Here is a 27,915-nt window from a genome sequence, read left to right on the forward strand (position 1 = left end):
AACAAGTGTATCTCGAGCCGGTTTCTCAAACTTACCTACCCCACCTTTAAGTTAACTAAATGTACGGAAGCCCTGAGAGGCAAGATTTATAAAATAGATCACAAGGGGAAAAAATAATAATAATTTGGATTTATATTGTTTTCTCGCCTGTCTTTGAGTCAAGAACACTTTATAGAAAAGGTATGCTCAGAAAATCTTTCTAAGATAAATAATATTAAAATGTTGTCAATTGTGAAAACGAGTTTTGCCAGGACAATTTTTCATCTTTTTCGATCCATAAACCGATTTTTTTTTTTAACCAAAAGCACTTCCAAGCACTCTAAAAACAGGGAGCATGTACCTGAAATAAAACATGTCTGATTCATATGGTTCACTTCCCGCCTCTTGAGCCCAAAATAAGAATAACAACAAACGCATCCTAAAAATAGTTTATCCTGGCTAACTTTTAATTTGTCACAGATAAAATAAGAACTTAAAACATTTTCCTAGCAAAGGTTTTCCTAAGTCATAAAAACAAATTAAACATTTTATTACAAACTTCTCATGGCTTCCATACAACGATACAGTATTTCCTCCCTCGTATTACTCAACCCCGTTTCTGATGTTTGTGGTGGTGATTGCAGGTGATGAGGCGGTCACAGAGTACTGCTCCCCCTGTGCAGAGAGTAAGTAACATCTGTGATGACTTCATTCTTACTGTTGTGCCAAGTGGAATTCAAAACTAGGGTTTCTGTAAGTGTCGTATTGAAACAGTAAATGTGTGTAGTCCACAGGTAAATAACAAAGTTTTCTCTTCCAGGTGACGTCATCAACGAGCTGTAACTCACTTGGCAGAAAGAAACTTCTCGATGTTCATTTTTTTCTTAGACTGTCTTCATTTGTTTTTACTCTTTAACTGTTTTATTGAGTGAATTCCACAATTTTTAAACATTTTCTTTTTTGTTTCTACTTGCCGATCCATTGTCAATGAAGCAATAATTAGTCTCTCCTGGACACTGGAACCTACACATTAAAACCCGCTGAGGTGAAGAAAAGCAGACAGAGATTGTGTAACAGTTCTGTTTTTAATAGATTTAACAAAATCCATATTATTCATACGTGAAAATAACGCATGAGACATACAGGGTACCGATAACACAGTATGGTCCGAGTAGATTGTGTGTGTGTGTGAGAAACAAACTATTTTCTAGAAAAGTACAGTCTCATGAGTGATAGGTGTGTTATACTGTGTGTGTTCTGCTGTACCAGTAAATAGAAAAGGTAGATTTATACATCACTACCATACCATTTTCAATGTAACTGACCGACAATAAAATTTCTAAAATGACAAAAATAAGTAAAAATTGTCTTTTTCATACAATACCGTTTCATTTCAATAGTAATATTATTTTTTTCATTCAGGCATCCTCTTTACAGTATATTTAGTTTCCTTTCTTCTCAACAGATTACAACAGTAATGTATATACCAGCTACTATCAACAGACATGATTTAACAGCCTTGCCAGTGTTGAATAGTTTGGTTTGCACGCGGTAACTGTGCAGTGTACGGAAGCCCAGAGAGGCCAAATAAACGTTTTTTTTAATCTGCCATTTTTTCCCCTCCCCAACTTCATTTTAGATATTATTTAAATCCTAAGAAAAAAAAAATGGATCATCAGATTTCTTTCTCACTTATATCTCTGGGCTTCCGTAGAAGGGGAAGTAAAGGCAAGGGGACAGAATATATTAAGGTCTTTTCACTAGTCTTCTTTTTTAATAGTAAACGTGTAACTATCTCAGGCACCACAACCATAAATTACCGTTACATGAAACTAAACGCGAGTTCCACATGCTCTGAAAATCACAGTTTGTCGTCTGCTTCTACAAAACAAACGGCATCCGGAATCTGTTTACTACAAACCGTCTATAGACTCACAACGCGATGGTCGACACTTGACGACAGTCTTTTAAAGCTGAAGATATTTTTTTAATCCGCTCTCGTGCATGCAAGCCGCCACTCAGGGAGGATTCAAAGCAGGGGTCTTTATCACTTCCAATTCAGTGAAGTTAAATAAAAGGTGACTGAACAGAGTGTGAGTTCAAACGACTACTTATATATTTAAAAATAGTCAAATGAATTGATAACCACATTTCCAGGGGGTTTGCATCATATCACAAGTTTACTTACTTTTGGCAAATATTATTTGTAAAATAACAGCGTTTTTTGTTTATGTGATCTTAAGACGGTTCATTAACAGTTGCAAACAATGCATAGTGCTAACAGCAGCCGCAATCAATTATCTGTGAATTCCCCCATCAGCTTCAATAATGCCAGTGAACTAGCTGCCATGGATGTATAAAGAGAACTGGATAAAGCTTTGGAGGCAGGATCACTTTATCCGGGGTTTTGGACTAAGAGCGCTTGAGTTTGCGTTAAGCCCCGCCTCCAATATGCCAGTCTTGTCTTAGTCGAATGGATAGAGAAATAAAGCTGAATTCGTCTGTTAGCGCATTTTAAGACTTGTAGACCCTCATGCTTTAAATAGGGGCTATTCAGGTGTTCAAACTGGGTAGTTGATTTACCTTTATTTTTTTCCCCAATGCAAGTAAATGTGAAAATGTATTTTTTGGCCCATTGACGTCACAGGCAAAAACTGTAGTACCACCATTCGGCCACTTGGAACATCTGCTTTAACGTCCGGCTCTCGTCCCGGGGTCTTAGCTGATTCCCACTGTGCTCAGGGCCTCTGGTATATCTGCCTGGAAGGATGCTAGAGGCATGCTAACGGCTAACTCTCTACATACGGCCTTTACAGCATTAATGCGATTGTAGATGTCAACACAAAGTCAAGGCACAGTTCAGGACGTATTGTTGATCCTGTGGTGTCCTGTAGCGCTGCACTGTGGCTTTAGGCTGGCAATGATGATGATGGTGTGAAGAAATGGGATGTGTGTGGTGAGCATATATAATGTGGTGAGCATATATAATGTTTCACGTAGAGTGGACTAAAATCATTTCCAGGTCCTGTTGACTGACTTTTTCTCACATTTCATTCACAATAAGATTCTTTCAAATATATTTCCAATAATTGATTAACCCTTTTCAATGCGGATTATTTTAAACTCTTTGTCTTAACTAAACGTACTCATGATGGAACACTCAAACATTGGCATGACGTCATTTGGCAATATTCTCTAAAAAGAACAAAGAAAAATGAAAACAAAATACAAAACGTTCGACAAATAGTAACTAAAAGGTCTCCATTTGGCAATATAGAAAGGCTTTTTAAAAGTCTTTGACAGGTTTTGGTTTATATACAGATGTGTGTGTCCCCTCCAAGGGCTCCCTTTTTCAATCCGAGCTGAATCACGTAGAAAATGTGGAGGTGTCTACATAGTAAAATAAAAGTGTGAAAATAAAAAGTAACAAACAAGGCGTTGTGTCCGCCAGAGCGGCAACAGGAAGTGTCTGTAGAGTCTGTGGGGGGGGGGGGGGGGTCCGCACTGTGTGTCTCAGTTCATGAACTGTGTGTATCCCTCGGCTCCCGTGACGATCACGTCCATCCAGATCCTCATGGCCTCCGCTGCGGGGGCCACCATGTAGTACAGCCGGTCGTGGGTCTTCACGCAGAACGTCAGGGAGGGGTTCGGACTCTGGAAGAAGGAGAGAGAAAATACAAATTAGACCTTCAAAGTGGTTCAGAATGCAATTTTTTGTTATTCAGGAATCTAAAATCAGTTGGTTTTCGTCTAAATTACATTTAGATTGGTTGATTTGGAAGTTTGAAAAAAAAGTCTGAAGAATTTAACATCAGCTATTCTCAAAAAGACTGATTTGTTTGGATACCCCTACCAAAAAAACACCATTTAATACTTTTCTAATAAATATTTGTATATATGTGGCGCCCACAAACATAACGGGAGTGGTTCAGTCTGTAGGGGGTTGGACTTTGGACCGAAGGGTCGCCGGTTCACGTCCCGATCGAACCAAACAATACGTAGTGTGGACTGGTACTGGAGAGGAGCCAGTTCACCTCCTGGGCCACTGCCGAAGTGCCCTTGAGCAAGGCACCTAACCCCCAACTGCTCACTGGCGCCGGCTAGACTGGCTGCCTCCGCTCTGACCTCTCAACTGCATGTGTGCATGTTTGTATATGCATGTTGTCAAAAGTGTGTACTGTATGACGTGTAAACGCATGTGTGTGTACGACAGAGTGCAAACTGAATCTTCTTCTTCATTTGGATTCATGATGGCCACACTATCTCCAGTAAATAAAAGAACAAGGAAGATGGTCCAATATATGTGAAGAGGTTAAATGACTAGAGGACAGTGAAAATCAACAGAAGAAGACAAACAGGAAGTGAGCTCTAACAGGAACACTATGGGCTCTGGCCGTGTTTAGAGACTGGTTCAGTGCTGCCGCCATTTTAAGTTACGTTGCTATGTCGCAGTTCCAGCCGTTGGTATGCAGTGGAGTATTTTAACTTTGCTGAAGCAATACGTTCATTTTTAAACAATATTCATTGGTTTATTATGTCATGTTAAAGGTGGGATAATGTGCAGCACCGGGATCCGGGTCACCCATGTAAGGGTCTCTTACACGATACATTTCAACATTAACAACACTAAATCCATTATGAAAAACCAACACTTGGCTCTGGGACTGAAGTATGACGGACACATCTGTATTCTATTCAGCCCAAAATACGAGCATGAATACAAGAATACTTGCTGTCAATGAGTTTTTGTCAAGCAGTCCGAGATGTATGAATGTCAACAATCCATTTGACAAGTAACCCTTTAAGGGCGTCTTCTGCATTACACTGGTGTTGTTGGAGGCGAAGCACCCATGCTACTGGACACTTGATGTATTCCTTACACACATGTTCCACTCTGCATCACTTTCATTCTAAAGCGTCATCTTTAAGATAAGACTTTATTTATCCCGAAGGAAATTCTTGTGAGAGAGTAACAAAACACAACAGCAACACTGTACACTAAAAGTGCAGCAAAAAGAGCAATTTAATATTTTTTTATTTTAATCTTTGTGTCTAAGTGCCTCAGACTTTATAGTTTCTCCTCTGTAATCACACACACACACACACACACACACACACACACACACACACACACACACACACACACACACACACACACACACACACACACACACACACACACACACACACACACACACACACACACACACACACACACACACACACACACACACACACACACACACACACACACACACACACACACACACACACACACACACACACACACACACACACACACACAGAAGATGAGGAGGCAGCAAAGCTTTATGTGTGAGGCTCAAGACAAGCGGCACTCAGCGTGGATCATAAAGAACGGAAGAGAGAATACTAATGGTTCTGTCAAACCCTAAATAAAATAAAAATGCTTGTTCTTTATCTTTTTGGTGTTCTCATTACCCAGATTGTCAAGCAAAGTCTACCTCAAGATAGAAATGTTATGTATTAACTGTATCTCCTTTATACGGAAGCCTTGGGAGGCAAATTAAAAAAGATACTTTTTGATTATTTCCATATATTCTACATGCCAATTGCTTAATGTTGAAACATTTTCAATTGTATGCATATATATATGAAAACAAAATGATTACACATTCCTAATTGAATACTTGATTCTAATTGTGGCTGTGTATTAAGCGGCTCATCGGGCTTTGTGGTCACCCTGTCCGTGTTCTTTTCCCATAATGAACGCCTTGCTGCACATTATCCCGTAGACACATATCTGTCTATACAATCACCTCATTCACACCTCCCCATATTGCAGTGGACTGTGCACATTGGATTTAACGTACTGTTTCCTTATTTTATATCCCTAAATCTTATAATTGCATATATGTTGTGCTGTTGGAGGAGCCTGGGATTTAAGAGTTTCAAAACTACCAGCAGCTATTGTGCACATGACAATAGAGCCTATGAATCTACACTTTCAACCCTGAGACAGGAAACACAAACGATCATTTCAGTTGTTGGAAAAGGCTGAAATCATTTGTTTTGTTCGATGTGGCTTTTTTCTTTTTGCACTTTAAACGCAGGGTAGTCTGGTGTTGGCATGCGACTGTGTTATTGTTGCCTTACAATGTATTTCCATCAGCACTAATCTGATTATTTTAGTCCTATTTAGAATATAGTGCCCTCTTGTGGTAAAATTACAACAACTGCAACGCAAAGAAATATCCTAAAACAAACGACACTTACCTGTGTTTTTATTTTCACCTGTTCCAAAAGATCATGAATCTAAAACAAATGTTAACTCGTTCTCATTGGCCCGTAAAGGCGTCCACACCTCGCCTATCAGCAGGGACTTTATAAAACCACTTGACTAGTTGTCACTGGGACTGAACAGGACTGAACACTACATGTTCACACAAGACTCGTGTCCGAGGCAACAGAACCCAGATCTGAACCATGCATCATCAGGCTGCTTCACTCCATCACAATACACAGTGTTTGCTTTGCACACCCAGGGCTCAGTTCGGGGTAGGAGGGAGAGAACAGAAAGGCTCATACATACACTGGTCATATTCAAGTTGAAAAATCCCTTCTGTGACAGCAGCCGGCCAAAGCAAAAGCACAAACCGAGGAGAAGAGAAGCAAACGGCAGAATGTGCAGTTGTAAATGAAAGAGAGTGCACGAGGAAAGCAAATAAAGTGTGAAAACAAATGAGAGGAAAGCTGTCAGAGTCCATCCACTACAAACCTTAGTGGCGCTGCGGAGGTGGTCGTAGTACACCTCTTCTATCGCCTGGAAGTAGATCACTCCCTTCAGCTTGGTCTCATGTTTGTCTGTGGGCGGGAAAATAACATGGGTTTGGTCCAAGACGTAAACACATCGGCAAAGACAGGCGTCTCTTGGGTGTCACCGAGAATAACAGCGTTAAAAGAAGGGAGGAATCACACTTTGATCATGACCAATTGATGGCTGCCGGTGATGGATGGGAAATGACAAGCGCAGCACTTTTTCCCCGTGTTTCGAACCGATGGAGCTCTCATTGTATTTTCAGACTTGCCTGCATTCTTACGCTGCTCTGGTACATCATTGCAGTTTGTTTCATCAGCCACTGCAGAACTGCAGTGAGGAACTGGTGGGGAACTCAACAGCCGCCTCTACCTCCAGGCACAAACACTCCACACGCCAACTTAAAGTGTAGTAGGTAGAAAACACGGCGCCTCATTTCCAGGAATAACAATTTCCTCTTAATACGCAGCTATTATCTGTTAATGACCTCTTTAGCATTCAAACAGCCCTGCATTAGCATCTCATTTGGCTTGCATCCAAACTCCCAGAGTGCTTAGCGTGGATTAGCTCGTGACTCGTCACCTCTCGTTGTTCAAGGTCAACAGACAAGGGTGAGCGGTGCATCTCAATCAGCCTCCTCAGAGAGCGCCGCGCTGCGAGCGTTTTAACTAGCGGCGGAGTAATCTCAGCACACCTCCTCACTTTCAACAAGGTACGCTTAAACCGCTTGAAGCAGAACCTTGTGAGGACTTCAAAGGGCCGAGTGCAACAAGAGTCCCCGAGCTGGAGCCGCACATTACAGTCTGCTGCTGCTGCCACTCGCACACCTCACATGCTAAATGGGAAGTTTACTGCAGATACTCCAACATGTTTGACTTTTTTAAAGTCTTCCTTAGATATTCAATCATATTCCACCAGGGGCTCAGAGTCAATGTTGATCAATATTCATTGAAATGAAGAGAACAACTTTTCTTCCTTTGAAACAAGCTACTTCATCATTATTCAACAATTTAAAAAAATCTTTACTAGCAGATACATATATATATATATATATTATTATACACCAGACAAAAAAAAATGGCTTTTTCCACCAGGCTGTCAGGATGCTGAACTCTCACGGCTCGCTCCCACCTCTCCCCCCTGCCGCCATTGGACCTGGATTGGAACAGTAAATCGCCCCGGTAACGACCCCGCCGCAGCACCGAGTATCCTCCTCACTCCTTACCGACATAGTAGGAGAAGGTCCTCTTGAGGCGGTCGAAGACGAACCAGCGCTTCTTCCAGGACTTGATCTTCCCCCCCATCTTCACCAGGTAGCCCTTGCACATCTTCTCGGTGAGGATGAGGTGGTAGCAGGTCTCCACGCTGTGGCCCGACGCCTCCACGTGGGAGCGCAGGTCGAACTCCTCCTTCCTGATGGGCAGGTAGCGGGTCATGGGACGGGCCTGAGGGGAGCGAATACACCACAGTGCTCACGGTTAGAGGATGTATTCAGAACTGTGCTGCAGTAAGGAGTCTGTTTTCAGTTTGAGCTGCTCCACTGACTCACAGCAGTGAAAGGACTGGTCTGCTTCCACTCTCCGACTCTATATAATAAAGTACTACTTCTTAGATCTCTTATTGCTGGGTTTAAACAAACAAAAGAGCTTTTTCTGAGATTATAATCAGAATTCTGATTTAAAAAAAAGTGTTTTAAAACATTTAATTTAATTTGCTTCTGTTGTGTTTTTAAACTAATTCTCGAAATGTTTTTATTGATTAATTATTGCTAATGTTTTTAGTTTCCTTTACTTTCACATGTATTTGATTAAAATACATTTCATTATATAATTAAATGTCTTTTAATGGTCTATTTATTCTTTTTTTAATTGCTGCTTTTTTATTAGTTTTTGAGCTAAAACTCTTGCAAATGCTATTTAAATACATATTATTAATATTATTATTATATATAGTAATTAAAGATTAGAAATTGTGATCCAACGTCACACATAGGAGTATCTGTAATTGTTTGCATCTTTTTTTCATAGAGATTTGGTGTTTTGTGACGTCGCAAACATTTTTATTCTGATCCAAAACTGGGTTACCTGGGTTACCTAGGTTACCTGGGTTACCTAGGTTACCTGGGTAGAAAACGATCACACTTGAATAATATTGAATACCATTAAAACCTGAAGCTGGAGTTCAGGGCTCGTTGTCCCCTCAGACTCGACCCGCTCTCCCTCACTGACCTGAGCGAAGTTCTTGGCCCTCATCTTGACCTCCCGCTCCACCAGCTGCTGCCGGTGGAAGGTCTCGTCCTGCAGCCTCTTCTCCGCGTCCTCCCTCCTCCTCCTCTCCTCCTCCAGCATCTGACGGCGAGCCAGGCCCTCTCGCTCCTGCAGGACAGACAGAGGGCTTCATTTCAGATGTACTTTAGACCCATGGAGGGCTTTGCACAGCCTGCAGCTGACAGCCAGATCTCAGCAGACCTTCATGTCCATTTCTCTGTGAGAGCTGCTCCGCCTCTTTGACTAAAGCAAAGGCGCTCTTGGCTATTTGGTAGAGTTGGAATGAAAGCGTAGACAGGAACACACACTTGTTTATTTACATCATATCTACATGCAGAGACCTGAAGGCACCCAGAGGCCTGTACTACGAAGCCAGATTTTGGCTTAGCGGCTAACTTCAGGGAAAACTCGGGGTTTCCAGTCCTACGACGCTGATTCTCTTTTTAGCAGGCTAGATCTCCATGGTAACTTATGCTGTGCGGCTAACCTGCTCCGGAGCAAGTTAGGTTGCAGGCTAAGAGCTCAACTCAGTGAAAGCACCGCCTGCTGACCAATCAGAGCTCAGTGTGCGGAGTTTAAAGCGATCAAGTCATATTACAGGAGAAAGGAAATACAGAAAAGCTGCCGTCGCAGGAAAGACGGCCGGCAAAAATCACCGACTGTGTGAACGTGAACATTAATAGAATATCACCTCCATCTTCAGAGCAATCTGACTATCATAACATTAGCGTTAAGAAAGCTTACTTAAATATCGGCCACAACATAAGTAACCGGATCAGAGTAACATTAAGTACAGTCCGCGGCATATCACTTCATAATGTATCATATATCTCCTTATCTGAGTCAGCTGAGCCGTATCTGGCCGTGCAACACTCACAGTGTCACATACTGTATGCAGAAGTATTATTTTAAGCAACACATTAAGTTGACGAAACACTCGAGACAAATGTAATTGAAGTCAGATCGTGTTTTAGACGGGCAGTGATATCATAAACCTGTTAATGTACGCATTCAAACACGTGTTCTGTTCCAGCTGTATTCACCTTGCAGGTGCAGCTATGTGGCTTTTATCCTGGATCAAGTGTTTAAGTCATGGATGTTTAAAGTTTAACTTCTTCATATTTGTCTAATATTATAGTTGACTTTTCATTCAGGAAGTATGACGCTGCGCTGTCAGTACGCTTGTCCATGTTTGTGATTGGTCAATAGGGTGGTCCTTAAAATTGAAAGTCGGAAAGTCTAAGCTCCAACTCCCAGAATTCATTCTATTAGTCAAGAAAACTCTCCATCCTCCCTCATCGACCTGCAGCATGGACCCCTCCCTCATCGACCTGCAACATGTACCCCTCCCTCATCGACCTGCAACATGTACCCCTCCCTCATCGACCTGCAACATGGACCCCTCCCTCATCGACCTGCAACATGTACCCCTCCCTCATCGACCTGCAACATGTACCCCTCCCTCATCGACCTGCAACATGTACCCCTCCCTCATCGACCTGCAACATGTACCCCTCCCTCATCGACCTGCAACATGTACCCCTCCCTCATCGACCTGCAGCATGTACCCCTCCCTCATCGACCTGCAACATGTACCCCTCCCTCATCGACCTGCAACATGTACCCCTCCCTCATCGACCTGCAGCATGTACCCCTCCCTCATCGACCTGCAACATGTACCCCTCCCTCATCGACCTGCAACATGTACCCCTCCCTCATCGACCTGCAACATGGACCCCCTCCCTCATCGACCTGCAACATGTACCCCTCCCACATCGACCTGCAACATGTACCCCTCCCTCATCGACCTGCAACATGTACCCCTCCCTCATCGACCTGCAACATGTACCCCTCCCTCATCGACCTGCAACATGGACCCCTCCCTCATCGACCTGCAACATGTACCCCTCCCTCATCGACCTGCAACATGTACCTCCCCCTCATCGACCTGCAACATGTACCCCTCCCTCATCGACCTGCAACATGTACCCCTCCCTCATCGACCTGCAACATGTACCCCTCCCTCATCGACCTGCAACATGTACCCCTCCCTCATCGACCTGCAGCATGTACCCCTCCCTCATCGACCTGCAACATGTACCCCTCCCTCATCGACCTGCAACATGTACCCCTCCCTCATCGACCTGCAGCATGTACCCCTCCCTCATCGACCTGCAACATGTACCCCTCCCTCATCGACCTGCAACATGTACCCCTCCCTCATCGACCTGCAACATGGACCCCTCCCTCATCGACCTGCAACATGTACCCCTCCCACATCGACCTGCAACATGTACCCCTCCCTCATCGACCTGCAGCATGTACCCCTCCCTCATCGACCTGCAGCATGGACCCCTCCCTCATCGACCTGCAACATGTACCCCTCCCTCATCGACCTGCAACATGTACCCCTCCCTCATCGACCTGCAACATGTACCCCTCCCTCATCGACCTGCAACATGGACCCCTCCCTCATCGACCTGCAACATGTACCCCTCCCTCATCGACCTGCAGCATGTACCCCTCCCTCATCGACCTGCAACATGTACCCCTCCCACATCGACCTGCAACATGTACCCCTCCCTCATCGACCTGCAACATGTACCCCTCCCTCATCGACCTGCAACATGTACCCCTCCCTCATCGACCTGCAACATGTACCCCTCCCACATCGACCTGCAACATGTACCCCTCCCTCATCGACCTGCAACATGTACCCCTCCCTCATCGACCTGCAACATGTACCCCTCCCTCATCGACCTGCAACATGTACCCCTCCCACATCGACCTGCAACATGTACCCCTCCCTCATCGACCTGCAACATGGACCCCTCCCTCATCGACCTGCAACATGTACCCCTCCCTCATCGACCTGCAACATGTACCCCTCCCACATCGACCTGCAACATGTACCCCTCCCTCATCGACCTGCAACATGTACCCCTCCCTCATCGACCTGCAACATGTACCCCTCTCTCATCGACCTGCAACATGTACCTCCCCCTCATCGACCTGCAACATGTACCCCTCCCTCATCGACCTGCAGCATGTACCCCTCCCTCATCGACCTGCAACATGTACCCCTCCCTCATCGACCTGCAACATGTACCCCTCCCTCATCGACCTGCAACATGTACCTCCCCCTCATCGACCTGCAACATGTACCCCTCCCTCATCGACCTGCAGCATGTACCCCTCCCTCATCGACCTGCAACATGTACCCCTCCCTCATCGACCTGCAACATGTACCCCTCCCTCATCGACCTGCAACATGTACCCCTCCCACATCGACCTGCAACATGTACCCCTCCCTCATCGACCTGCAACATGTACCTCCCCCTCATCGACCTGCAACATGTACCCCTCCCACATCGACCTGCAACATGTACCCCTCCCTCATCGACCTGCAACATGTACCCCTCCCTCATCGACCTGCAACATGTACCCCTCCCACATCGACCTGCAACATGTACCCCTCCCTCATCGACCTGCAACATGTACCTCCCCCTCATCGACCTGCAACATGTACCTCCCCCTCATCGACCTGCAACATGTACCCCTCCCTCATCGACCTGCAGCATGTACCCCTCCCACATCGACCTGCAACATGTACCCCTCCCTCATCGACCTGCAGCATGTACCCCTCCCTCATCGACCTGCAACATGTACCCCTCCCTCATCGACCTGCAACATGTACCCCTCCCTCATCGACCTGCAACATGTACCCCTCCCTCATCGACCTGCAGCATGTACCCCTCCCTCATCGACCTGCAACATGTACCCCTCCCTCATCGACCTGCAACATGTACCCCTCCCTCATCGACCTGCAACATGTACCCCTCCCTCATCGACCTGCAACATGTACCCCTCCCTCATCGACCTGCAACATGTACCCCTCCCTCATCGACCTGCAACATGTACCCCTCCCTCATCGACCTGCACCCCTTTGAAGTAACTACTATTCTAAACATGTTTACAGATTCATTATCTATCCGTGTATGAGAGGAGTTAGTAATAGTTAGTATGGTCCATCAAGGCAAACTGATCTGAGTCAAAGGAGTGACATCATGGATTAAATCAGCTTTACTTACTTTATAAATAGTTCAAAGTGAACTCGTAAAAAATAAATCAAAGGGTTACATCCAGCTGTTTGATGTGAGATGGAGGAGGAAAGTCAAATAAACTAAACCCACAGAGGTATTTCCTAAGCCAATTTTGACGTAGTTATTGTCAGAGAATATTTTAATGACATCTCTTTGTGTTTTTAAGATTCTCAGTCTTTCTTACATTTCTCCTGCAAGTAACTTCTCAGGAAGACACAGGTCAAAAGGTCCTTTGCCTTTCCTGTGGGGGAGGGGTTTGGGCACATGAGAAGTTGCCATACAAACTGTTTTTGTTCCAGGGTCTGGTATTGATTACCAGAGGCGGGAAGATAGGCCACACCTTATGGATATCCAGACCATGCATTGTGTCTCATGTCTTCAGAGGTTGCTAGGTTGCCCACATGCAAGTGTGACTATGCTGTGTGGTCTCTCAATAGATCCCAGTGTTTGACCTTCAGAACTCTTGCTCCTCCCGAGTCTCTCCGAGTCCTTTCCATTGCAACAGAAGTTTCCCTTACAGTTATATTATTTTATAATAATTATTTATATTTCTTATGTCATTATTAGTTTAATTCTTGATCAATTATTACCACAACTGTCGTTAAAAAAGGTTGTATTATTATGTATTCTTAATGTGTATTATGTATTTGTTTGGGATCGTGCGGTGAGGTGGGGGGGGTACACACTAAAGCTTATTATAGAATTGTAATTAAACACGTTTTCTTATTTGAAAAGCAACTGTTTTAAGGATAATAATTTAATGAGTAATAAAAAGAGAACTTATGGTGCAACATTTGCAACAGAAATTATGAAAACATATATATAATGAATGACTTGTACATACCGAGATGTCAGATTCTTAGCTGTTGTAATCCCAATAAGCGTATACAGATCATCTTATTCCTCAGATAAAAGGCGGATATTATTCGGGCCGCTTTGATATGTTCCGTAAAGCCACCTCAGGAAAGGGTGTGCGCCGCGTTAGAGACACCTTTTGTTTTCAACCTGAACGTTCCAGATAATGACCCGTCTGTCTCCATAGGTTTCAAGGACTTCAAATAAAGACGAAGAAACAAATCGATGTGTCCCATGTCGTCCTCCAGCCTTAGCGGTTCAGGCACACTTTGGAAAAAGGCCACAAACCCCAAAGAACCTGACACAATGAGTGTATTATTTATAAAGGACGAGTGAAGCAAAGGCTGCTCAGTGACAGGAGAAGCTTCAGAGCAGAGAAGATATTTTTATTTCAGTCTCCTCGTCTTCATCAGGACACAAAGAGAGGAAGACCTTTGAAACATGGAGGCCAATACATCTGAATGAAAGCCTGGAGTTGCTCCCCAGAAGCTTTTTTTTATCAAAAATCGAGATCAGTGAGAGCTAGTGACAGAAACACAGTCAGAACTCTCATCAATCTCTCCGTATGGATTCTGGATAGTCCATACTCTCGCAGTAACTCTATTATCCAGTCTTACCCGCGATTCGATAAGTCTGGCTTTCTCCAGATGCGCCTCCTTCAGCATTTTCTCCATCTCCTCGATCTTCAGCGTGTCCACTCCCCCGAAGCTGAATCAAACGCAGCAGCACAGGGTTAGCACACAACCTCCACACAACCTCCACCTGACTCCACATTTCATATCCTGACTTCTACATCGGACATCATTTCATATCAAATCAGTTTAATATAAGATGGGGTTCAAACTGCAGGGCAAAGCTGTATCCTGTATAGGCAGTATTGTGAACTATTTCTTCTAAAAAATCAACATTGTAATTTAAATCCCAGAGAGCCACAAAGTGACTTTAGCTAACTTAAAGTCTTGGCATTTTAATCTACTTTAATAAAACCCTAACTATCTAATTAGTTAAGTTCATAAAAACTGTTTTCGTCAATGGATGTATTAAACCTTTTCATTTCTTTCTTTTAAAACCTGCTTTTGCTTTCCAAAGCTCTCTCGCCATTGTTATCTTAAACTTCAGGAATGTGGAGACACATTGTAATAGTCTGTTCAATGTGTCTCTTCCTTTTTGTCAATAAGTAGAGGAATGTTGGACGCCGGATAGCTCAGTGGTTAGAGATTGCGGCCCGTATGCGGTTTCCATGGCACAGAATGCGGTTCCACTCCTTGATATTAGTTTATCCTTTTTTGTAAACAATATTCCATGTCGATATCGTCGCGGTAAGTGTTCCATGATGTCGGTGCCGTCTCATCAACGCCTCATCTTAAACGGCTCTGCGCTGACATTCCCCGGTCTGTCTCTATGGAGGGACGGTGCAGCACTGCTGACGATCGCCAAATCGAGTGCTGCGCTAACATTATTTAAAACACTTCAACTATGGCCTTGTTTACCGCTCACATTTCAAAGCACAACCAATCAGATTAAGGATGCATGTAGCGCACAAGCTAGTAACGGACGGAACCAAACTGAACTAGTTGTTTTAGATGAAACTCTGCGCCCAACCTTGCGAAAATTACGTATCATATGAATGCAGCTATAGTCTTCGAAAGAAAAGTCGTATTTAGTCCTAGCTTTCATTGGGAGATCATTTCAATAATCTCAGGCTTGTTAACATTATTTAGGCGATCTGCCTGTGTACCTGGACATGTTGTCAGGCGAGCAGGCCGAGTTGTTGCCGGTGGAGATGCTGGTGTCCATGCTGTCGGAGCTCTCCAGGCTCAGGGTGTCGTAGGGCTGCTCCCCGGCTGAGGGGGGGTGGTGGTGCAGGATGGAGTGGTGCACCAGGGGGGGGGCGCCTCCGTGGCTGTACGACATGATGGGGGAGTAGGAGGGCGAGATCATGAGGTGGGACTGAGAGCCGTGCAGCGCCTCCCACTGGCACTGAGCCTCCACCGCCGCACGCTGCTTCAGCTCCGCCAGGCGCCGCCGCTGCTCATCGATCACCTGCTGACCTGGGGGGGGATGATCAGGGAAAGTTCTGACTTTAAAATGAAGCGGAAGATGGAATATCTAAATCCTGAAGAACCGTCACCAGCACCACCCACAGACTGCATTACATCACTTGTTAGACGCTTTTATCCAAAGCGATTTACATATTCAACACTGTGGGCAATCCCCACGGGAGCAACTTGGGGTGAAGTGTCCCAGGGACACAACGACATGCTGACTGCAGTGGGGTTTGAACCTGTGCCCCCCTGATCCGAACACCTACGCACTAACCCACTGCGCCACACGCCTCCCCTAAGCACCAAAGATACAACGATGTTCTCCCTCAGTAACACGAGTACGATGGCCATTGTAAGTTAAACAAATACATACATTATTGTGTCAGGGGTCAGGGGTCATAATCTGAGAAAAAGATCAAGAGATTGAGAGAAAACAATCAGGGAAAATAAGAGGACATTTCTCTGAAAATAAAATGGTACATTTAATTCAGGAGAACATTTTAATAAATGTATTAAACATATATATATTCTAGGCCTTTATGCGGAGGACTAGGGTTCCAATCCAGTCTGGGACTATTTGATGCGTGTCACCCCCTCTGTCACTGGTGGCCCAACACATATTGTAAAAAACAAAACAAATATTCTTTGAGAAAAACCGTGCATATTTTGGTTGTCAAGGGACCAGATGGCTTCACTTCAGCAATATGAACATGGGGATATCCTTCCTCCTTTAAGTCCTTTAAGTCAGGTTCTTATAAATCGACCGATTTACAGCAATGTGTCTTCAAAGTCTGGATGCTTATGGTAATATGGTGGCCGACAGGTGCAAACGCACTACAACGGCCCAAATGACTTCCATCGGCAGAAACGCGCTGCAGCTTCAGAAACTATGCAAATATAAAAACACAAATGTGTTTTTGTATGACCAGTGTGTTTTGACATATTTCTGTTTTTATATTTGGATCGTTTCCGAAGCTGCAGAGCATTTCTGCTGATGGAAGTGTTTTGGGCGGTTGAAGCGCATTCGCACCCGTCAGCCACCGTAGGTTCTGGACAAAAAACGTTCCCTTATTATCTGATTGCAAAGTGTTCGATAACGTCATCCACTGTAGGATGATTTTTACGTCATGTGGTTCCTTTAGAAAAAACGAATCACAATTTATTCAGGTTTTATCTAGTAAAATAACTAGATAATTATTAATTGCAGTACTTTTCGGACTATAAAGCGCACCTGCATATAAGCCGCAGCAGCTAAATTGTCCGTCTGTCTTGCTCTCGTTCTGTCTCTCGGTTCCACTTTTACTTTGGCGCGCTACCTGTCTCACTCTTTTCCGGCCTCCAGCTTTTCCTGCTGGAGCCCGCCGCTTAAAGGTGGCGGGCGCGGACCGGTCATAGAGCCCATAGCGTTAAAGGTGGTTAATTTTACCTGTAAAATCCATAGATGTAGGAGGTTCCCTAGTGGCCGTTAGCTGTACAAAGAAAATGGGGAAAAAAGTCACGGCTTATAGTCCGAAAAGTACGGTACAGTTTTTCTCGGATATGACCCTCGTTCCATGGCTTCTTAATCGTTTGTTTTCTTCCCACAATGGCCCTAATGCACTGTCGTAACCAAGCTTAAGGATGATTGCAAGAAAACCCATTAAGCCCTTCACCATAAAGTTCAGAATCCATCCAACTTCTCCCATCTCAGCTCCAAGCTGCTGTGCACCGTCTAATAAGCTCTCACATCTGGAGAGAAGTGTCCAGGTCGATATCTCAAAAAGGAGGAGCTCACTGAACGCTGAACATGCAAGATTTATTCTCCAGCAGCAGGAACATTCATAGAAAATGGATGGGAGACGAAAGCCTGCTTCGATGTAACCGACCCAAAAAAAAAGATGAAAAGACATGTTCGCTGGGAAAGAGTTAACGACACACCAGAGATGAAGAAGAGACGTGGATGAAGACGGGGTCTGAAATGAACAGCTGCCAAGTGTCAAGTTCTGGTAAATGTTACCTTTGAAGGAGAAATCAATAAGAGTAACCTGCCAGACCGGCTTTAGTTTTAGATAGGTCTTGAATTGTTAAGGTACATACAGTCTTTGGTCTGTTGAAGCTGCCTCCTGATTGGCTGTCTGCCAGGCTGTCTGCTGTATAATGCTCTGCCTCTCCTCTGTCTGTCTAGTAGGTTCATTAGCCCCCTGGTAGCTTAAAGCGATGATTCACATTGTTTGAAGAACGCTTTAACTAGATCCATCAACAGTGTGTTGGCTACAGGAGATGGTCAGCAGTTTGGAGAAATGGACTGAAGGTACAACATGGAAACCAAGCAGAGTGGTGCCTACAGTTCATCTGATTTCTTTTGTTGGGCTTTCTTTTTAGGTTGGTTCTGCTGCTGCTACCAGAAACAAAAGGTTTGGCTTAGTGTATTGCTTAGCTCCAATACTTGTCCTCCTGTCATCTACTAAGAGAAATACACTGCCAATAGATAAGTTCCACAAACAAACCCCAACTATCCCTTCAAACGCAACCTAGCTTCATGTAAAGTAAACAATAGGGGAGCTCTTTGAGTGAGTTAAATAACTTCACTTCACTCTACAGAGAAATCCAGTTCATTTCAGACCTTGTTTGAGACGTATGTTTAAATCCTGCTGAACAAAAAGAAGAAAAGCAGAAGAAATAAGGACTCCTGGACACACACACACACACACACACACACACACACACACACACACACACACACACACACACACACACACACACACACACACACACACACACACACACACACACACACACACACACACACACACACACATCAGATTTCCGACCTAGTGACTGCATTTCTCTGGTTAAACAACACTAAAGCGCACACACACACACCCACACACACACACACACACAAAATGTATCTATCCTCATTGGGTCCCGACATAGAGGGTGGGAAAGACTGTCCTTCATAATGCTTGTTGACTTCGAACAGCGTATGTTTGAATTTATAAAAAATTGCAACATACTCTTACAAATAAGAAAAGTGGGGGAAAAAAACCTCTAGTGAAGATTTGGACTAAATAAAACATTAAATAATATATATATATATTATTATGTCATACACATGTCGGTTTTAAATATATTAATTGTAATTAATTACGAAAGGGATCCTGATCATTTGAATTTTTCTATTTTCTTTTATTATGTCATGATAGTAGAGGTGGGAGTTACCCCGGCGCCGTCTGCGCCGCGTTACGGCTGTGCCGCGGTTTTGTTCCGACCTCCTACAGCGTCAAACCTCACCGGGCGCGTTTCAGAAGCGGAGCGTCTTGCCTGCCGGCTCGCAGTTTTGGTTGATTTGGGCATATTTCCTGGACAGGCTACTTTGTACAGACAAAGTTAATAATAATTGTAATATCCCAGTTATAAACGACATGAATCAAAGATGTGTTGCTGTATTTCAGTGGTAAAAAAATGCATTCATCATCATAATTATTCTATATATATAATTTACACAGTGCCTGTAAACCGGAGGAGAACGCTGGCATTTCTCCTCCTACTTGAAAGGCTACGGAGGGATAGGGTCTGCAGAATTAGTTTATTTTGGGGATTGACTGGATGCTCTGACCGGTCCACTTCCTGCCCGGCACTACAGTGTATGCAACGCCTCGCGGCGAAAATAGACCAGCCGCGTATTTTTTGCGGAGCCCAGCGCCGAGACACTTCTGGGAGGCTTCTGAGCCGTAACGCGTGATATCTAAATAATGTATGCACTGCCATTTCCCAACATAAACATAACAGTCTGCGATGAAACGGTTGGCGCTCCGGTAACTTTCTCATGCGAACGAGATCAGTATCTTTTTTTTTTTCATTGCCCTTTAGGGGCTCCATACAATACAAAAACAAATGCAAATATTTAATTAAAAAAAATAAAGTCCTTTCGAGTCATCTGTCTGAAGTCAAGTCAAGTCTTAAGTCATGAATACCAAGTCAAAGTCAAGTTAAGTCTTTTATCAATGTTAGTCAAGCAGGTCCAAAAATATGCGACTCAAGTCATGTGACTCGAGTCCCCCACCTCTGCATGATGGTGTCTATTTTGTTATGAGTATTATTTTGCATGATTAAAAGAAACCTGTTGAAGTGAATGAGTTGTACGTGGCAATCATACAGTAGGTGGCAATGTGTGCTAATGATGAATTGCGATCATTAAGTTAATTCCTGCTCTAATTACTCACAACAAATACTTTCCCCTTAAATGAGTAAACAGTGTTAGGCAGGGAATTATGACTGAATCATTCATGTTGATTAATGGACACTGCAGGATGAATTCTTCAGGAGGTTTTACCTTTCTGCTGCAGAGCCAGCTGCCTCTTGATCTCGATGTCCTGCAGGGTGGCAGCCAGGTTCCTGGGCAGACTGCCGGTGCTGTTGGCTGCCAGCAGGGGGCTCTGCAGGGGCAGAGGGAGCAGGTGGAATATTGAGAATTAATTCATTAAATAAATAAATACTGAACAAATATTTGCTTTCAACAATTATCAAGGTTTAAGGGGAATTTAAGGAGGTTTTAATTTTTATTTGGATTGACAGAAAATCTCCCATTTATATTCCAAGAGTCCCTTTTATAGTGTTACTGTCCAGATTTAAATTAAATTATTTCTGTAGATACAAATCAATTACATTTGACAATTATAGTGAGACACTAAAAAGAAAGAACAATAAATTATACATTAAATACAAAAATGAAGACCAATAAAAATAGTCATAAATGAGTGGTGAGAACTAAATAGGAAATATTGAATAAAATGTGAGTGACAAACAAATAAATACGTGAACAATGTGTATCATGGGTAATTATATTGTCGTACAAAACTACAGTATAATACCAGTGGGGTCTATTCTTCCACACAGTAGAATGCTGTATAGAATAAAATATATGAGTGAAGCCCCTGATAATAAAGACAAAATAAAGGTTGGAGACGTGTTTGACAGGAAGACGCTGCTCACCCTGGAGCTGGAGTTGCGTCCCAGCGTTGCTGCTCCGTGCTGCAGAGGGGGGACCGAGCCGGGTTTGGGCTGGTGCAAAGACAGACCCGGATCACTGTCCAGCTTAGAGCGGAACACCTGAGGGGGGGGGGGGGGGGGAGCACAGAGCAGGAGAGATCAATTTCAGGAAGTCCTGATTGATACAGACAACGTGAGGAATCCACACCATGCAAGCATCTGCTGGGAAACAAAATGCTGAGAGAGCCTCCAAACTCTGCTGCAGAAACTCTCCTCTCTCCTCTCTCACCCTCTCTGGACTCTCTCTGTCCTCTAACATCACGGCAGGCTCGTCAGTCCCCTCCTGCTCCCTGGCTAAATGACGCACTGCGTGCTAATAGAACCATCCTTAGGGCAGCAGAGCGGAAACGGTGGAAATCCAAACACCGTGACGACCTCCTAACCTATCAGGCTCTCCTCTCCTCTTTCTCTGCTTCGATCTCTCAGGCAAAAAGCACTTTCTTTCAAGATAAGATCCAATCTTCTTATTCCAATCCTAAAAAACTATTTTCCATCTTCTCCACCCTCTTGGACCCCCCCAAAGCCCCTTCCCCCTCCTCCCTTCTGTCAAGCGACTTTGTTAACCACTTTGAAAAAAAGGTTGATGATATTCGTCCTTCTTTTTCTGACTCACTGCTGGGTCACCAGACCCTCCGTTCACCCACACACTGACCTCCTTTTCCCCTCTCTCTCCAAGTGAGGTTCTTACCCTCATTACCTCTATCGTCTGGACCCTATCCCCTCAAACCTCCTTCAGACTATCGCTCCTGATATTCTACCCCTTCTCACCCATCTCATCAACAGTTCTCTAACTTCTGGTCACTTTCCAAACAGTCTCAAGGAGGCAAGAGTAAACCCTCTCCTAAAGAAACCCACTCTCAACCCGTCTGATGTTATAAACTACAGGCCTGTCTCCCTCCTCCCGTTCCTGACTAAAACACTTGAACGCGCTGTCTTTAGACAACTCTCCTGCTATCTCCATCAGAACAACCTTCTGGATCCGCACCAGTCTGGTTTCAAGGCAGGTCACTCCACAGAAACTGCCCTCCTTGCTGTCTCTGAGGAACTGCACACTGCTAAAGCAGCCTCCCTCTCCTCTGTCATCATCCTGTTGGACCTGTATGCTGCATTCGACACGGTGAACCATCAGATCCTCCTTCGCACTCTTCAAGAACTTGGAGTTTCAGGCTCTGCACTTTCCCTCCTCACCTCATACCTCAAAGACCGTACCTACAGGGTCACTTGGAGAGGGTCCGAGTCCGACCCTTGTCAATTAACTACAGGGGTCCCTCAGGGCTCTGTTCTTGGTCCCCTCCTCTTCACCCTGTACACAAACTCGCTCGGATCTGTCATTAGCCCGCATGGTTTTTCATACCACTGCTACGCTGACGACACCCAATTAATTCTGTCCTTTCCCCGCTCAGAGACCCAGGTCGTCGCACGCATCTCTGCTTGTCTAGCTGACATCTCTCGGTGGATGTCCGCTCATCACCTCAAGCTCAACCTTGACAAGACTGAACTGCTTTTCCTTCTGGGAAAAGAGTATCCCACTCTTGACCTGACTATCAACATCGGCACCTCTGTTGTTTCCCCGACCCAGACTGCAAGGAATCTGGGTGTGATCCTAGATAACAACCTGTCCTTCACTGCAAACATCGCTGCTACAACCCGCTGCTGCAGATACACGCTTTTCAACATCAGGAGGATACGTCCCCAGCTGACCCAGAAAGCGACGCAGGTTCTGGTCCAGGCTCTCGTCATCTCACGCCTAGACTACTGCAACTCCCTCCTGGCTGGTCTACCTGCATGTGCCATCCGACCTCTGCAGCTCATCCAGAATGCAGCGGCTCGTCTGGTCTTCAACCTTCCTAAATTCTCCCACACCACGCCGCTCCTCCGCTCCCTCCACTGGCTTCCGGTAACTGCTGGAATCCACTTCAAGACAATGGTACTTGCGTACCATGCTGCGAATGGATCTGGCCCTTCCTACATCCAGGACATGGTTAAACTGTACACCCCCAGCACGTGCACTCTGCTCTGCATCAGCCAAACAGCTCGCTGCACCCTCGCTGCGAGGGGTACCCAAGTTCCCATCAGCAAAAACACGTCGGTTTGCTATCCTGGCTCCAAAATGGTGGAATGAGCTCCCCATTGACATCAGGACAGCAGATAGCTTACACACCTTCCGGCGCAGACTGAAAACTCATCTCTTTCGACTCCACTTCGAGTGATACAATTACTAACAAAGCACTTATATACTAATAAAGGACTGGCTTATCTAAAGCCAGTTGAGTAGCACTTGAAATGTTTGGCTCTATGAAGCCTGATGTACTTATATGATTCTGTCTTCTTCAAGTTGGTATCTTGTTGGTCGAACGCACTTATTGTAAGTCGCTTTGGATGAAAGCGTCAGCTAAATGCAATGTAATGTAATGGAACATGGACGATGTTAAAATAAATAAAAAACAATAAGTGAAGGTTCCATGAGCAGAATAAATGTAGGAGGAGATTAGTCTCGACTTTTTCGAAACATAAACTGACTTCATGTTAAACACCAAAACAAACACTGATAAAGTGCCAGTCACAACAAAAACACCCATCATGCCCCGGTGTCGCTGAGTTTGTTTTCATTTGTCAGGATAAAAAGAAGACACCATCTTCATACCTCACAAGGTTGTTTTATTATATCAAAGCTGAGGTGAACTTTATTTCTCGTAGTTTTCTGGAGGCATCAAGGAGGCTTTTTCAGTGTGCAGCCTGGTCTCCAAAGTTGGCTTCACATACATCAGAATTTGCAATAACATTTGTAGGGAAATGTATTGCATCCCGGAATTAAAAGATCATAGAAAATGTTTCTGGACTCTGTTTCTGGTTTTGAAACTACATGGGACAGTTCCCATTCACCTTATCCCTCCGCTCACAGAGTGATCTATGATGGCCTTTCAATCCACACTATATCCACAGAGATACTGTACGGCCCACTGAAATCTGTAAGAACACAGAGAGGATGCAGAGGTAAACCAAAGCGAAGGAAGAAGTGAGCTGGGTCTCGATTTATGGAGAAAAGGAGATATAAGCTGTGTCCTCATCATGGACATTGTAAGATCACTGGCTAATGAAATGGACAAGCTAATGGCGTTAGCTAGGAGTCAGATGGAATATCTGGAGTTCATTTAATGTGCTTTACGAAAAATGTACTGCACCAGGATATATCTGACAACTGTGTTTCCAACAATTGCTTCCGCACTGTGGGGGACGTTTCCGTCAAAAGGCTTCCGTACTGTTTGGGCCAACAGGATTTTAATTGTGAGCTTTGCCATCGTCGCTTTGCCATCGTCTTAACCATTAGCCTTAGCCTTTGCCTGAGTCTTTGGAGGGTCCCTGTGATGTGGAGGACTGTGTCCCAGTAGCTACAAGGACTTAATTAGGCATATTTTACCTCTTTTTCTATATAAATATGTATTTATTTTATTCTAATATGGTGCAACTGTCACAAAACGTAACTTCCCTCTGAAATGAATAACATATTTTAATCCTGATTCTAATCAAAGTCCGTGGAAGTGTGCTTATGGAAGAATGATGGCTGAAACAAACACAGGACTTCTGTTTTTGTCCCGTGGGAAACCAAAGTTAATGTTAATATTAGAAATATATTTATTTTAAGCGGAACAAATATATTTTTCTAACCAAAGATGTTCTATAGTGATTTAGCTTTGTTTGAATTCACAATTCAAACCTTGTTTAAAAAAGCGACATCATCCGGGAGAAAGTGTGTTCAGTGTTGTTGTATCGGACGTTTCCATACGATGTGAACGCAGCGTTGTTCACACACATGCAGACTTGTATTCCCTAGCTGAAGGTTGGCAGAGGAATAACAGCACAGACAACAGCTGAAGAATGGGGGGTAAAGAGGAGAAAGAAGAGCGGCCCTGTACCTGCAGCACAGGCCTGCGTCCCGACTGAGACTTGGCTGGCAGAGGGGGGGGGCAGAGCTGAGGGGAGCCTGACATCAGCTCCTGGTACCACTGCTCTAAATCTAGCTTGGGCAGGTGAGGCCTGCTGCTCTCAGAGCGGTACTGCAGAGGAGCAGAGAGCGAGCGCAGAGGAAACAAAGAAGAAGAGAGATTAGAAAGCATTCACAGACAGCAGGAAGAGGACAGGAACATTTGTTTGATACACCCTCAAAAGCTTTAATTAAATTATTCTTAAATATCTTCAATGTTTTAATGTTGTCAGCAACATTATGCTTTATACCCTCCAGCTGCATATCCCTATTTAACATATCTCTTCTGTAATGTCGCTGCGCAATGACCCAGTTACTCATAGGGATATTTCAGTTTTCATCTCATTTTATGTTTTACTTTGTTCCTCGGAGTCATGTGCTGCGAATTACAATTAACAATATCTTAATGCATAAGAATAGACCTTTGTTTTCTAGTTGCAATTAACGCTGATGTTGTTGTTTTTTACTACAGTTACAAGAACAAACTGCCTTCCATTGTTCTGAAAATGTTAAACAGCTTACAGTCCGTACAAAATACCAGAATGAGAAATAACAGAATGTATGCACACATTTAAGAGGAGATGCTATTAAGAACTTAAGGATTTATTCATTATATATCAGGTGAAACTATAACTTCAAGCCAGAGCATGGGGACTTTAAAGGTGTCACAAATCAATAAACATAATAATTCTGAGCTGGTTTTAAGTATTTAGTGTTTTTTTTACTACAAATAAAGAATACATAACTGGTTAATATTATTAAATATTACAATGAAACAAACCCAACACTTTTTGGTTGAACTGGTGACAGCTGGTAAACAAAGGCAGCCAAAAAAGGAAGAAAATAAGGAAAGAAGGACAGAGGGAACGAAGGAACGAACAAAGGAAGAATGGAATGAAGGAAAAAGAAAGGAAGGAAGTGCTAAACGAAGGAAGGAAGGAAAGAAAGAGGGAACGAACGAAGGAACGAACAAAGGAAGAATGGAAGGAAGGAAAATGAAAGGAAGGAAGTGATAAACGAAGGAAGGAAGGAAAGAAAGAGGGAAGGAACGAACTAACAAAGGAAGAATGGAATGAAGGAAAAAGAAAAGAAGGAAGGGATAAACGAAGGAAGGAAGGAAGAAAGCACACACCTCTACAGACAGAGAGAGGGAGGAGCTGTGAGGAGAGGGGAGGCAGGAGAAGGCGGGGTCTACAGGTCCAGACTGCAGGGGCTGGCGAAGCGGGGAGGTAGGGGACGACTCCACCTGCGGCATCCCATACATCTGACTCAACTGGCTCACTGTCACATACTCCTTCCAGAGGCGAGGCCACACACACCCACACCCACACACACACACACACACACACACACACACACACACACACACACACACACACACACACACACACACACACACACACACACACACACACACACACACACACACACACACACACGTCAGCGGGACAGGCAGCAGGAGGAAAACTCACGCAGTCCACATACTGTATATATAGCCAACTGGTCTCTGATCATATCATTCAAATATAAAGCTGCCATCACCGTGTGTGTTCTCTTGAGTCACATAAATCACTTTATAATTTGAATACTTTCGTGACTTCTTGTGCATTTAAACAGAATAGATTTGAAAGCAAAACTTTGGAGACAGTCACTGGATAAATGCAGAATAAAATGATACAAAAGTATAGTTTGCTGTTGATCTGAATGTTGATCCAGAACATGTGAAAATGGGTATACACATGACTTCTTACGTAGTCTTTGGAAACTTCTGTTTGTCTATTAGAAATTCCAAATATATACGTATAAAGCTATGCTTTTGTAGAAAAGAATAATGAGCGGTGGAAGAAGTATTTATTTTAAAATAAACCCTTATTGGAGTTTCTTGGACTTGAAATTCCTGTTCTTACTTCTATTTTTAAATGTAATAAAAATGTGATAAATATGTGATCTAATGTCCCTATGGTAAATACCAATATAATAACTATATATTTTATTGATTAATTGAATTATTATTTTGTCCATTTGAATATGAAATATATGCAAAATGAAATACAAATGGCAGTTGGTTATACAAAAGAGCAGCTTTGTCCGGGTAAGAGTGCTCACTGCAGAGTGAGGCCACGATGCTCCAACATGTAGCAGAGAGCAGAGCCAACAGCTGACCAGCAGAGGGAGCAACGTGACATGGAAACGGCAGGATGGAGAGAGACAGACGGGAGGAATCAGGAAAAGGACAGACAGGAAGTGATGGTACCTCGCCGGGGCCAGCTGACTCAGCGTCTACAGCAAGCGAGCGGGGGGGCGTGCTGCCTTCAGGGCAGCCGTAAAGCTTATGGACATCGGACAGCTTCAAGTACTCCTGAATACCCATAGCCAACAGCAGTCAGACAGGAGGAGAAGCCATGAGGACAACACTACAGCGCACTGCGTATTACAGCTTATACATTACATTGCATTATCCAAAGCGACTTACAATAAGTGCATTCGACATGAACACACACACGCACACACCAAGCCAATCGTACGTGTTGGGGGGAAACAAACCCGACTGTTAAAGTGCTGCTGTTACAACTAAAAAGTGGCGCGACAGACAAACAGGAACACACCAAGCAACACAAAGTGCTTCTCACACTGCAGTTTGCCGTTCCGACCACCAGGGATGTCGTGTCAATAAGAATTGCGACCTCCAGTCCTCACAAGTTAGATTTAAATAGGGCTGTGCCGAATAGTTTGAAGCTTCATTCATAACCGTTTTATATATTCTAAACCGAACGAATGCCGGTATTCGTGCACAGTTAATGTTCTGGCTCCACCAATAATTCAGAGTGTTTCTCGTGACTCCTGCTCTTCACTTCTC

General features: G+C 44.0%; 2 protein-coding genes across 8 annotated transcripts in view; one reads left to right on the forward strand and one right to left on the reverse strand.

Annotated features, from left to right (window-relative positions):
- Positions 1 to 1,479, forward strand: part of LOC117457139 (alpha-2-macroglobulin-P) — a 43,793-nt gene extending 42,314 nt beyond the window's left edge. For all 5 annotated transcript variants that reach the window (XM_034097026.2, XM_034097027.2, XM_034097029.2 and 2 more), the window contains 2 exons: positions 624 to 665; positions 800 to 1,479. In XM_034097026.2, the coding sequence (XP_033952917.1) occupies positions 624 to 665; positions 800 to 822 (65 nt within the window). In that variant the 3' untranslated portion in view covers positions 823 to 1,479. The remainder of the gene's footprint in view (positions 1 to 623; positions 666 to 799) is intronic.
- A 1,071-nt stretch (positions 1,480 to 2,550) lies between these two features.
- Positions 2,551 to 27,915, reverse strand: part of phldb1b (pleckstrin homology-like domain, family B, member 1b) — a 131,431-nt gene continuing 106,066 nt past the window's right edge. Inside the window, exons 15-25 of one of the 3 annotated variants that reach the window (XM_034097024.2) lie at positions 27,313 to 27,417; positions 26,191 to 26,352; positions 24,991 to 25,131; positions 21,020 to 21,136; positions 20,361 to 20,463; positions 15,739 to 16,051; positions 14,618 to 14,708; positions 9,004 to 9,150; positions 8,001 to 8,220; positions 6,737 to 6,822; positions 2,551 to 3,633 (exon numbers count right to left, since the gene is read on the reverse strand). In XM_034097024.2, coding sequence (XP_033952915.1) covers positions 3,493 to 3,633; positions 6,737 to 6,822; positions 8,001 to 8,220; positions 9,004 to 9,150; positions 14,618 to 14,708; positions 15,739 to 16,051; positions 20,361 to 20,463; positions 21,020 to 21,136; positions 24,991 to 25,131; positions 26,191 to 26,352; positions 27,313 to 27,417 — 1,626 coding nt within the window. In that variant the 3' untranslated portion in view covers positions 2,551 to 3,492. The remainder of the gene's footprint in view (positions 3,634 to 6,736; positions 6,823 to 8,000; positions 8,221 to 9,003; positions 9,151 to 14,617; positions 14,709 to 15,738; positions 16,052 to 20,360; positions 20,464 to 21,019; positions 21,137 to 24,990; positions 25,132 to 26,190; positions 26,353 to 27,312; positions 27,418 to 27,915) is intronic. The other 2 variants (XM_071205330.1, XM_034097025.2) reach the window with 2 other exon arrangements.

Source organism: Pseudochaenichthys georgianus, chromosome 13 (genome assembly GCF_902827115.2).
Source record: "Pseudochaenichthys georgianus chromosome 13, fPseGeo1.2, whole genome shotgun sequence".
Classification (NCBI taxonomy): domain Eukaryota; kingdom Metazoa; phylum Chordata; class Actinopteri; order Perciformes; family Channichthyidae; genus Pseudochaenichthys; species Pseudochaenichthys georgianus.